Consider the following 13,316-nt stretch of genomic DNA (forward strand, 5'->3'; position numbering starts at 1 on the left):
ATTTACAAAGGTAAAAAGTTAAAAAGAAGGATGATTGATTGCTTGGCAAGCCTATGGAAGGCGTAAGTTCCATGCCGCTCTCGAGTGATTCACTAAAAAAAAATATACCTTCGGCCGAGTGTTGAGTGATTTCCCGTAAGGTATGTGAACTTGTATATAAATGGAATTTTAATAAGGCATGCTATGCCCGAATAAGTAATTTATCCTGTGAAACGTTCTAAATAAATCATAACGAATAGGATTGTAAATAAATAAAAATAAAACTTACAAAGATCTTGGATTCCCGACACTCTATGACAAGCCAAAAACTTTCTCTTCTACCTATTCCATTTGGGAGTGTAAGCCACATTTAAAGAGTTTTGCTTGAGGACAAGCAAAAGTTCAAGTGTGGGGGTATTTGATGTGTGTAAAATGCAACATATAAATCACATCAATTAAGGCATAAAACTAACCCTTTTTAAGTACTAATGTTGGAAAAAGAGTGTTTTTGTCTTCCTTTTGTATTTTCAGGATGAAATGAGCTCAAATTCACAAAAGAAGCAAAAAGACAACTAATTCTAGCATAAATACAAGAAAAGGGATAAAAGTAGACTGCCCGGACCCTCAACGGCATCCTCCAAAGCAAAGAAGAGAAAGCAGAAGTCTGAACACGCCCCGTGCTCAGCCAGCACGGGGCCGTGCCCAAGAAGCAGCATAAAAGACAAACTTATAGAAGCTTCCATTGCCCACCACGGGGCCGTGTCCAGCGGACACGGGGGCGTGTTGAAAGTACAGCAGGCGCATTAATTGTAATTGCGAATTATAATTAATGAGGAGAGAGAGTGTCAGACGGGCACGGGGGCGTGTCCAGCGGACACGGGGCCGTGCCCAGCCTTCTGTTCAGCCTATAAATAGGAGTGCTTGGTTTCATTCCATCTCATCCCTTGGCACACCACCTCTCTCACACTTCATCCACCACCCACCACCACCACCATAACACCATCATCTACCACCATCATCCATTGTCCATCGTAGAGTGTGTGAGTCGTCTCGGGATCCAAGATTGATCGTAAGAGTTCTTGACAATCAAGGCCATGTTTGCCTAAGTCTCTTACATCACTTGGTGAAGACAAGTGTTTAGTATAATACTTTTTATTTTCAATCTTTTGCACTTTTTATTTGGTTTTGTATTAATGACTTTAATAACTAGTTGCTTATGTTGAAGGTGATCTTTCCTTATCGTTTGTCCGTGGTGTCTTGGCATTATTTTACTGTCTATATAAAATAAAAGATTTTCACCATTCATATCTCCACGGTCTATATGGAGGTATGTTGGCTACCTGGTCGGGGGTTAAGGGAACGGTTTGGTAAGGGTCTTGCCCTTGTTCAGCGTTTAGAGGTCCTGGTTTGGACCTGGGTCAAATTTAGTAGGATCTCCTTCAATGCCCATAGGTATTGGATGGCGGGGATCCAAACTCTTTGACCCCCTCATAAGTTAACTACTATTAATACTATAACCCGGCTATTTAGGACTGTATCCCTGCTGACTCAGACTACTTAGCCGAGGGTAACGTCACCGCCGAAAGCGGGGCCTACCACAATTTGCATTAATAACTTAATTCATTATCTTTCAATAATCCGACCCTTTAGGATTGTATCCTTGCTGACTCAAACTACTGGGTTGAGGGTAACGTCGCCTTCAAAAGAGGGGCCTACTACAATAACTAAGATAATCTCTTAAACAAGTGCAAAAGTGCGAAAATAATCAAAGGTTATACTAATACACGTGTCGGATCCAAGTGATTCATCTTGTCTATCTGTTTTTATTTTATTTTATTTTTCAGCATTTAGTTAGTTTTTATTTTCTTAGTTTAAAAAACATTTTTCTCACTTTTTGATTTGATTAGACGTTGAGGATAAACCGGTATTAAAAGCTCTTGTGTCCTTGGACGACCTCGGTATCTTACCAACACTATACTACGTCCACGATGGGTGCACTTGCCCATATGTGTGTTTAGTATTAGTGAATATCGTGTTTTATAAATTTAAAATTTGGCTAAAAGTGTAAAAAGGGCTTAAATATACATCAAAAATATATTACACTACACACGCATCAAAAACCATTACCACAACAACCACCACAAAAGAAGCAAAAGAAAGCTTCATCACCACCATCACCAATCCACCCAACAGAATGTATCAGCAGATGTTAGCCAAACAACTACTGATACACCAGTTGTTTTAGCAGCTATTAGCCAAACCTCTACCATGATCATTTTCACCACCCCACCAACAACCCAACCACCTCCAACACCACAAAGATTTCCTACACATCCACCTTCACCACCAAAACGTCATCCATCACCAAAAATCAAGTTCACACGCAAGAGAAAAACTCATGTTGTGTTAGAAGATGATGAGGAGATTAAATCACCAATGCCCTTATCATCTGTCCCCATTCAAACATATCACTCTCATCATTTCCACTCAAAAAATACACTTCATCCCTTCCACCTACTCCACAACCATCAATCACTTGTTACGCCCAAACATGTTTAACCTTAAAAACGACGCAGCGGAAAAAGAGCCTTAAAATTTCTTTCTTTATTAGACACATTACTTACATGAAGGCCCAAATACAAAACTATTAAACATTTACTAAAATGAATTTACAACATTCACTTCCAGATATCACTTTAAGGCGTTACATAATTAAAGCTATGTGACCGTTCTTTCCGTACAATCCTTGCTCTTTGACTCGATCTATGCCCGCTTGTCTTTGTTAGCAATAGAGGAGATCCGTATAATTCTTGTGAACATCATAAACAACTTAACCGTTAGTCACTGGCAACACCATACAACATAATTCTCTATAGTCGAAAATCATTTAACATTTCACAATATAAGCTTGGATTCACTCAATCATCCTCTTTAAGTCTCTTGTTCCAAGTTCGGCTTCAATTCCTCATGAACCTGACGTTCTCATTCCTGCATTACCTCCAATCTCAAGGCACATTATTAGTATTCATCGATACTCATACATATTGAAAACCATAACCACGTACATTCATAGCAAATTACATTTATACATGCATACATTCCTACATACACACGCACCTACAAGCTCTTACTTACCACTTTATGCTCATGTACTTATACTATTGTATCATCCGATAATAGACCTACTTATAAACAAGTCCCATCCATTCACATGTTTACGACTTATATGTTTTCGACTTAATATTCATTTACTAATTATTGACCCGTTCATGTTTTTACCAAACAACTCATTTGTTTATACTCATATGAACATTATAACCATAGAAGTTTTACATTATCTGGAGTTCCGTACATGGGGTTTATGAACCCGATTCCCGGTATACATTAAACTCATTCATTTAAATCAACTATAGGAAGTGAAATTTTATTAGTAAAATTTCCTTACACCTCCTAGGTCTAAAGTACATTGTTACCTATCATGCAATTTCATTCAAACGATTAGAAATCAAAGCATTTGAACAAAAGTAAACACAAGAAATTATTTTTTTCCTCTTTCTTTTTCAGCCCCTTCACCCGGCCGTGTCAAGTGTCCACCCGGCCGTGTCAAGTAAACATATATTTTTCACAGAACCTTCACCCGGCCGTGTCAAGTGTTCACCCGGCCGTGTCAGCTCTGCACATTTATTTTTCACCCATTTTACATCCAAACCTATCCAAACTCATCTTAATCGCTTGGGGTTCATTTCTTAACATATCTAAGATGTAATCCATTACCTGGATCCATAATTCATTTATTTTAAAGTGCACACTGTCAAAGGTGAAATTGAATAATTTTTCAACAGAGGATGCATCACAAAGATCCTTCCCATCTCTTTATAGTTATAGAAAGCCTAGAAACTTAGATAAGTATCTGAAGTAAAAAACAAAACAGGCTGAGAACATAGCAAAAAAGAACAACAAAGGGACGGATGACAGGAAGTATCAGGGCATCTTGTCACATGAGCTTAGCAAAGTTAGAAAACTTGAAGACTTTGCTAAGGACCTGAGCAAATCCATGTCGGAGAAGCAAATCACTGCTGAGCTTGACAAGGAACTAAGGGATGACTACATTTAACACATCATAGCGCATAAACCATACAAAGCAACCAGAGCTCAATTTAAAGAATGGTCATCTGATGCTATCAGGGAAGAAATTGAAAGAATCACCAAAATGCTCAATGATCCTTCAATGAAGCCTACTCCACCTGATTGGAAAAAAAGGCAAACAAGTGAATCCAGATAAGGCATTGAAGGTTAAAAGAATGAGAGCAGAGCTTGTGGCTGCAAGTTATGGTATAGCTAGATCCATTGCCAAATGGTCTGAATCTAAGATAGTTGAGACCTACAAAAGGTTGGAACAACTCAGAGCTAAAGATCCCACAGTTCCTTAAAAGGCAGTTTATCCTACAACAGATGCCATCCCTCAACAGATCCATACTTCCAAAAAGCTGCCCTCAGCATCTGCTTTATCCACAATTGCCTTAAGACAAGTAAAAATGCAAAAGCAGATTGATAAGGACGATGAGCAGAAGTATGAAAAAATCATAAAAGAGGGAATAAGATGTCAGCTTGGTTTCCACATAGATCCGGCTGCTGACCAACTTGCTGCTCAACTAAGAAAAACTCTTGCAAAGCTTGTCAGCAGGCCTCAATCACCAAACTCATCATTAATAAATCTTGTCCCAAGAAAACCAACTGATCCAAAAATACTAAAGTGGAAGTCATCCTCAGACACCCATGTATTGACTTTGCTCATATCAGATGGTAGTGTTGAGAAGCTGAAAATGGAGAATGCATATGGTCTGAGTGCATGTGATCTCCTAGATCTTTTGAACCTCGACCTTGAAAGGGATATTGATGACATGATCTCCTTGGACTTTGAACTACAATTCAAAGGGCAAATTCGGGAGATGTTGATGAGAAATAAAGATCAGCAATAAAGATAGGTTTTGGCTTCATCTGTTCTAAGGGGGGAATGTTGGCTCATGACCTCATGTGGACCCCGCCAAAAGAACAGATGATAGAAAGCCAAAATGATCTACAATCAACTAATCATCAATAACAGTGTTTGAAGAGCATACTCCTCCCAATGGCAAAGGAATAAACATCTGCTGCAACCAAAGGTCTGCTAAAGCTAAAGTCTGTTGAAGAACAAAGTCTGCTGATTCACAAGGTCTGCCAAAGTAAACCACTGATGAAGACTAAAGTCTGCTGAAGGCAAAGGTCTGATCACCCTTTGATTGAAGAAGACAAAGTCTGATGAAGAAAGGTCTACTGAGGCTCAACAGAGGATAAGGCTCATCAGATGTTGTATAACAGAGTTTTCAATGTAACGGTGTTTTAGTATTAGCAGATGTTAGAGGTTGTTAGAAGTTGTTAGATGTCATTGTCTAGGTGACGTTGGCTTAGATTCCTCAGAGGTTTGCATTGTACTATAAATAGAACAGTGTACGTACTGTTCTATTCATCACTTCACCTTGACATTTTGTACGAGCAAATCAGAGTGATCTTAGGCTGAGAGGGAGTTTGTAATTCATGCATACGTGAATCGTTGTAATTGCAATCATTCAGTTAAAAGTATTCTTGATGAAATCAAATCTCTCTTTGTTTGTGATTTGTAGGATCGGATTGTGACCCAAACGAGTCGTTCAGAAGAGATTTTATCAGTTTCAGATGCGGAAACTAAGAAACTGACGATGGAACAGCTTGTTTATCACTTTAAACCTCTTGTGTATTGATATAACAGTGTTTACATTCGAAAGGAAAACCGGCAGCACCTCGGTATCTCTTTCTGAAAAACCTTTTACAAATGAAATGCATGAACCACCTATATATACTAATCCAGTTTCGCTTGAAGACACATAAGTCAACTCAAGCGAAACCTCCTAAAACTAATTCAAGCGAAACCTTCATGCATAGTTTCAAGCGAAACCTCCAAATTAACTTTTGTCTTATATGTGTGACTTCTATTTCGTGTAGAATTTCATGTGATGATGCAATTGATGATGTCACCATTATGATGTCATCTTTGAATATGATGACATCACTCTTGTTCAGATCTGTAACGAACCCGATACTTGATATAAGACGAAGACGACAAATGAATGCACTAACATGATTTAAAGTTTATCTTTATTCCTCTGCATTATTTCCATCTTTGTTATCTTCTTACATCATTCATCTTAAACATTCACAAACAAATCAAACTCAGATCCTAATACTTTATAATACAGAACTATTTAGAGAAAACAAAAGCAAACCTTATATTTAGAGGCTTAAATTTAAGTCTCAATAATGTATTGTGAGTACATAAAAAAATAATAATGGAATAAGTGTTTGTGAGTAAGATAAAGATAGAGATAGAGATAGAGAATGAGATGTGTGAGGTTTTTAAAAAGAAACATTTTTTTTTAAATATATGTTTTTTAGTTAAATTATATAGATGGAGAAGGAGAATGAGATGTGAATGCTCTAAGAGTTAACAACTTTGTATGGATGGTAGAAGCTCTCGCCTCTTAAAGAGAAGAAGACTAAGGTTCAATTCAATGATTCATGATATGAAGTTGATTATGATTCATCATCATCGTCATCATCATCATCATCATACTCAGTAAATCTCACCAATAGCAAACCTAAGGTAGGGTCTAAGTAGGGTAAGATGTAGACAATCTTACCTCTACCCGTTAAGAGTAGAGATGCTGCTTCCAGTGAGACCCCCCGACTTGATAGTAGTTTTGCATCAAGCCTTGGTCATAAGACACATAACACTCAGCAATTAAGATAAAGGCCGATTAGTGCATGCACTCCATTGTCTTTCGGCTATCAACGCCACCATATGATGCATAAAATTGATTATGATTAATTGATGTAATTTAAAAGTCACGTCGTTATTGTAACATTCGCCGTTAAAAAACAATAAAGTTAAAATCCAAAATACAACATAAATAGAAATGCAAGTATGTAACCCTAAAAGTTTACATTTATACACTACCTACCAACCTGCATTGATCCAAGTTGGCAGCTTACCAGATTTTCCTATCACTTTCTTCTTCTTCTTCCACATTTTGCTGTCAACAAATACCAACGCCTCTTTCAACGATCCTCCATTTATACTCCACCTAACACACAAACACCGTCAAAATCTTCATCTCTGCATCGATTGTATCGCCAAATCATCCAATTACTTCACTTCATCAGTAATGTAAGACATATTTCCATTACTTAATTTCACTTTTGCACGATTTTAAATTGTTTCATTCCGATTTTATCAGGTGCATGTTTCAAATTCATTTGTTGTGATTTTGTGCCGTATGATTTTTATTTGAAGCCGTTTGATTCGTACAAATTTGATTATTGTTTGGTGTTTGTGAATGATTGATTTGTTGTGGTGATGTTTATGTTAGGTTTTAGTTAGATCTGTTAATGTTAGTTTTAGAGGTGGTTTGTTCGTGTTTGACTTTGAAAGTCAACATGTGGATGTTGTGGTATAAGAGAGGAATATTCCTTTGGTGTCTAGTTTTGATGATTAGTTGGTGTGATTGGAATGATTTGAAGTCTTTTTAAGCACAGTTTATGATAGACTCGTTTACGTTTGACGTTTAGGGGACGCCTTTTTTAGAACCAATTTTGTGTTGAGAACTGTGAGAACCGTATGACGTAGTTGTACTTAGTGCATTGATGATTTAATGAGATAATGAGGTAGGCGATTACTTTATTACACATAAAGCAAAAGGTAAAACTGTACTAGTGATATCACTTATCAGTGCTTTATGTGGTTGTCGGAGTTCTCAAAGTATTCTTGGTTTTGAAATGAACGCCCCCATGGTTTTAAAAAACGCTTGAGGCGTGCGCCTCGAGGCAAAACGGCCAAAAAACGAGTCTGAGGCTCGCCTCATGGGATTTTTACTGCATATGCGTCTCAGAGGGGGTGAGGCGCTAAGAAAGGCTGCGCCTCATGTGCGCCTCATGGGATTTTCAAAGTTGGTTTTGATGTTTTTGACTTTTTGTGTCAATTTCAAGCACTTCATGTCTTTTTTATGTATGTTTTTGATGATTTTGATGAATCTGATGATGAAATTAGTTAGTATTATTGTTTTTATAATATATATATAATTTTTATATTAATTTATTAATACCGCGTCGGCCTTATGCCTCGTTTCGCCTCGAGGCTTACGCCTCGTGAGGCGAAGGGAAAACGCCTCGAAACTCGTTTCCGTTCTTTTAAACATTGAACACCCCTCTGATGTTGAGTTGCAACTTATGGGATGATATGTGATTTGACTTGAGATTCACAAATGTTATTGGAATGACTTTATTTGTTTAAGAAATTAGGATTGTTGTTGCTATTTTCTTGATACAAAACCAAATAAAAAATGTTTAAAGTCATAGAAATTTGGTTAATCTTAATGTATTCTAGAAGCTAATACACGATTGTAGGTTGTTTGTAGATGATTGATTGTTGTTGTGATGTTTAAGTTAGGTTGTAATTAGATCTGCTAATTTTAGCTTTGAAGTTGCGAAGTATATGTTTGACCTTCAAAGTCAACATGTGGAGGTACTAGTATAAGGGAGTGAATATTCTTTTGGTGTCTAGTTTTGATGATGGGTTGGAATAATTAGAATGATTAGAAGTCTATTCAAGCACAAGTTATGATAGACTCGTTTACATTTTATATTGTTCGTTTCGGAACTTGTGGAGAACTACAAGAAATGCATAAACCACTTGTACCTAGTGCATTGATGATTTAATGAGATAGTGGGGTAGGACTCTAGAAGGTTATGCAACTGCCTTTTGTATCACACGTAAAGCACAAGGTACAAGTGATTTATGTGGTTCACGCAGTACTCATCGTATTCTTAGTTCTGAAATGAATGCCCCTATGATGTTGAGTTGCAACTTATGGGATCATATGTGATTTGACTTGAGATTTGCAAATGTTTTTGGAATGGCTTTGTTTGTTTAAGAACTTGAGATTTTTTTGTCTGTTTTCTCGATGTGAAACTAATTAAAATTGTTTCAAATAATTGATATATGGTTAATCTTGATGTATTCTAGAAGCTAATACGCAATTGTTGATTTCCAGAATGGCTGCAATGGCGTCTCACCAATCTATTGCTACCCGTCAATCTCACGGGTATATCGGTAAATCTGCCCTGCACCAGGACTGTGGAAATATTTCTATGAAGCTGTTCAGAGGAGGTTCGTTTGAACCATTAAAACGAGAAGGTTATTGTTGTAGTAAGAGAAGTTGTGGGTCGATTCAAGCATCATCTTCATCTTATCAGAACTCAGCTAACAATCCAATTTTAGCCCAATCAAGTAGCACCATCAAGGACCCCTCAAAGAAATCGAGTACGATATCTTGCTTCATTTCATCATGGATTTTTTTTTTTCGCAAAACTTCTCAAGTGGAGTTAAATGTTTCAGGTGAAGCGGCTTTGATATTGATAAGGCATGGTGAGTCTCTTTGGAATGAGAAGAACTTGTTCACTGGTTGTGTTGATGTGCCATTAACAAAGAAGGGCGTGGAGGAAGCTATCGAAGCTGGTAAGAGGATAAGCAATATACCCATTGACATGATATACACATCTGCCTTGATTCGCGCGCAGATGACGGCTATGCTTGCCATGACCCAACATCGCCGCAAAAAGGTACTCAATTTTCAAGTTATATATGTATAATAATGCGTTAAATATGATTTAAAAACTGTATTATTTGAATACACGGATTTAGGAGGTTGTTTTTTATTTGACCCATTTGGGTCGAAGTATGACCCCAATCAGTCCATACATAACTGGATGAGTTGAACTTGTCACATTCAGTTACAACATTCTCAAAACTGATGCATAATTTTGAATGAATATAATTCTTGCTGGTTTGTAGGTACCTATTGTCATGCATGATGAAAATGAACAAGCGAAGGCTTGGAGTCAAATTTTTAGTGAAGAAACAAAGAAGCAATGTATACCTGTGGTTACAGCGTGGCAACTAAATGAAAGAATGTAAGTATTACTTATACATATTTGTTTATACACACACACACACATTCTACATTTCTTAGATTTCCGTTGTTTTTTCTTCAGGTATGGGGAACTGCAGGGCCTAAATAAGCAGGAAACCGCAGATAAATATGGAAAAGAACAAGTACATGAGTGGAGACGTAGTTATGATATACCTCCACCAAATGGAGAGAGTTTGGAAATGTGTGCTGAAAGAGCCGTCGCATACTTCAAAGATCAAGTAAGATTGCTACTTTATTTCATATTTCTTGCATTTTTTTGCCATTTTATTTCATATTGTTGCGGTTTTGCCATTTTATGTCTCATATTTATTGTGTGTTCTATTAGCTGTCACACTTTGGGGGTGTTTGGATGTGTGTTTTAAAAGTGATTATGTGATGTTAGAACATCGAATCAGAAAATCAACTGTAATATAATGTGTAGAAACGTGTTTAGATTTGCTTGTAATGTTTGAAGTTGTAATTTCAGATTTCACCAAGCATGAAATTCTGATTATTTATTGTTTAGATAAATGACTAAAAAGGACCTTGTTTTTAGAAAAATGACCTTTTTTTTTTAAAAGAAAGGGGAGAACTTTTTTTTGTTTTGTTTTTTAAGGGGAGGCGTTTTATGAAGTACGAATAAAATTCCCTCGGTCTGGTCTGGTCATGTAATTCAATTTTAGGTATAATTATTGTGTTAAATTCATGTTTGACATTCAAGTCAATCAAGGATGAGTAAAAGAAAACAAATCATGTGGGTTGAGTCTTGGAGCAATCAGCATGGTTACTTTTTTTACGACCAGAAGACCATCGGTTTAAGCCATGGCATCGAGGGGGTAGCATAGTGGGGGCGGCCGACCCCCCGAACTTTTCAGTCAGTAGTGGAGAGTATGCAGTTTTTGTATAGAAATTTTTGGGTATATACGTTTTCGACCCCCCCCCCCCCCCAATTTTATAGAAATTTTTGGGTATATACGCTTTTGACCCCCCGGTCGGAAATCTCAAGCTTCGCCACTGCATGGCATGGCATGGCATGGTGCACCCTAAAAGATTATTGAACATTCCAGTCTAACATTGGAGTCTTTCAGATTGAACCTCAACTCCAACAAGGAAAAAATGTGATGATTGCTGCACACGGGAATTCCTTGAGGTCTATCATAATGTATCTCGACGAACTCACATCCCAAGAGGTAAGAGAATGTAACATAATTATGCTTGTGTATATATGTTTTCTGATTATTTTGAAAACCATATGCTTTATATTATTAGGTTATAAGCTTGGAACTATCCACCGGGATACCGATGCTTTACATTGTTAAAGAGGACAAATACATCAGAAGAGGAAGTCCAGCCGCCCCCACTGAGGCCGGCGTCTATGCCTATACTAAGGTCACCATATTTTCCTTTTTATTGCTTTAAAACTAAAGATAATTTTAGCTGGGTCCCACATGTTAATTTTTTTTTTTTACCACATGCAATCTGGTTGTCCATACATTTTTTAGCTGGGTCCCTCTTCTCCTTTCTTTTATCTCTTAAAATCTTGTCATAATACAATACCCTATAATTTGAAGTTATGACACAACATATTTCTTTTAAAAATTTTATAAAAATAAACGGGTCAATACGTAAACCCGCCTAGTCAACCGGGCTGGGACCGTTCAGCTAAATGTGTTCACAAGTTCGACCGGAAACCGACACGAACCTGTTTAGACTAAACCCAAACCCACAAGTCCTTGGTTTGTTCATGTCCTGTCAGAAATTCACACCCCTAAACCCAACAATGTGTCGTCCATCCTTGGATGCCCCCATTGCGGGTGTTGTTTTAGACATATGACTAGTGGCCAAACTTGTAGACTTGTAGTATCAGATGTATCAAACTCGTGTATTCGTCGTCATTTGAATATATTTTTCGTCCTGGTTGCAGAATTTGGCTAAATACAGGCAGAAGCTAGATGAGATGCTACACTGATGTCAAAGAATCTCCCATGCGTATGGACATCAAAACTAAACCGTGTACCAGTTTCTTGCGGTTTTCATAGGAGCATGTTCTTGTCATGGGTACATATACCTTTTGGTTTCCAGTTTCTAAATGTAGCAAAGACAATCTTATAAGATAAAAGTACTATGAAAACATATAATACCTTTTATGAAGCAGTAGCAACACAAGGTCTGGGTGAATTTCTTTCTTGTCTAAACTTAGATTGCTTATGCGATTCTTACAGTTTTTCTTTCTAAAATTAGTTATGTAATGCGTTTTATTGTTAAATGAATGATAGGTGTCTTTTTTTTTTCTTTTTTTTTTTTTGCAAAATATGGATATAAGTAAGGTTCTCTTGTTTGGATCTTCCAATTTTACCCCTCCTGATAGTTCTAAAGTTCCCATTATTTACAAAAATGTCACTGCATCATCTTAGCCACAAATCACAAAAAACTTATGGTTGAAAATCGTTCTCACCGTTTTCATACTTCTAGTTGTTTTCTCCTGAACCCATTTTTATATATATCCAGGGTTAGGATCGTATGAGAAACACTAGGCTAATTGAGAAACTTGAGAAGCATTCTGGACCACACATTTTCCCTAAGCTTTTCGTAATATACAAATATGTATAGTTTAAAATTGACTATATACGTATTAAGGGCTTGGCGAGGGCTTTGATAACGCCCCGGTTTGGTGTGACTATCCATAGTTTGTATCCAAAACAGGAGAAAACCAAACCTTTTAGATCCCATGTCTATGTGTTATGTGATGTTGAGGTATATAGTATTGTGTAAGACATGACTATGAAATTGTGGAAACGTAGTTGTGTTCAGTGTTCTGGTTATTTAATTTTTCTTTTTTTTTTCTTTTTTTTTTTTTTTTTTTTTGTTAAAACGACAGGACTTGCAACTTATATAACATTGGACTATGAAAAAATATAAATTAAAAGATAAACCTAATTCATTTGCCAGTATGAACGACTAATGGAATGGCAATAAAAGAGAAAACGGCTTAATAAACGCGAACGAGTCAGGCCACAAGACTTTAATTGGCCAATCCAAACCGGTGATGTGATGTGGAGCGATCATCTATGCTAAATTTACAAACTTGTGCTTATGACGTCGAACTTTACCTTTAATGTCGTTTGGCCCATGTTCCCTTGCACCCTATCTTGTGGTGATCGTCCTTGAGCTAGCTATCTTCGATGAAATTAGTGGTAGGAAACGACCACAACATGTGGGTCATGAGTTGGTCACGCTATTATTTACTACTTGTTGCAGTTAATTCTTCTAGGGGAAGGTTCATTTGAGAAGAAATTT

General features: G+C 37.0%; 1 protein-coding gene across 1 annotated transcript; it reads left to right on the forward strand.

The window, feature by feature from the left end:
• Positions 1 to 7,000: 7,000 nt before the first annotated feature.
• LOC110936919 (2,3-bisphosphoglycerate-dependent phosphoglycerate mutase) lies at positions 7,001 to 12,310 on the forward strand. Its single transcript, XM_022179325.2, has 8 exons — positions 7,001 to 7,219; positions 9,102 to 9,370; positions 9,446 to 9,669; positions 9,902 to 10,020; positions 10,102 to 10,258; positions 11,108 to 11,209; positions 11,289 to 11,408; positions 11,944 to 12,310. Exons 2-8 carry the CDS (start codon positions 9,103 to 9,105, stop codon positions 11,986 to 11,988), a joined length of 1,035 nt encoding a protein of 344 aa, XP_022035017.2. The 5' UTR covers positions 7,001 to 7,219; position 9,102; the 3' UTR covers positions 11,989 to 12,310.
• Positions 12,311 to 13,316: the final 1,006 nt, after the last annotated feature.

This window comes from Helianthus annuus, chromosome 4 (assembly GCF_002127325.2).
Source record: "Helianthus annuus cultivar XRQ/B chromosome 4, HanXRQr2.0-SUNRISE, whole genome shotgun sequence".
NCBI classification, from domain to species: Eukaryota; Viridiplantae; Streptophyta; class Magnoliopsida; order Asterales; family Asteraceae; genus Helianthus; species Helianthus annuus.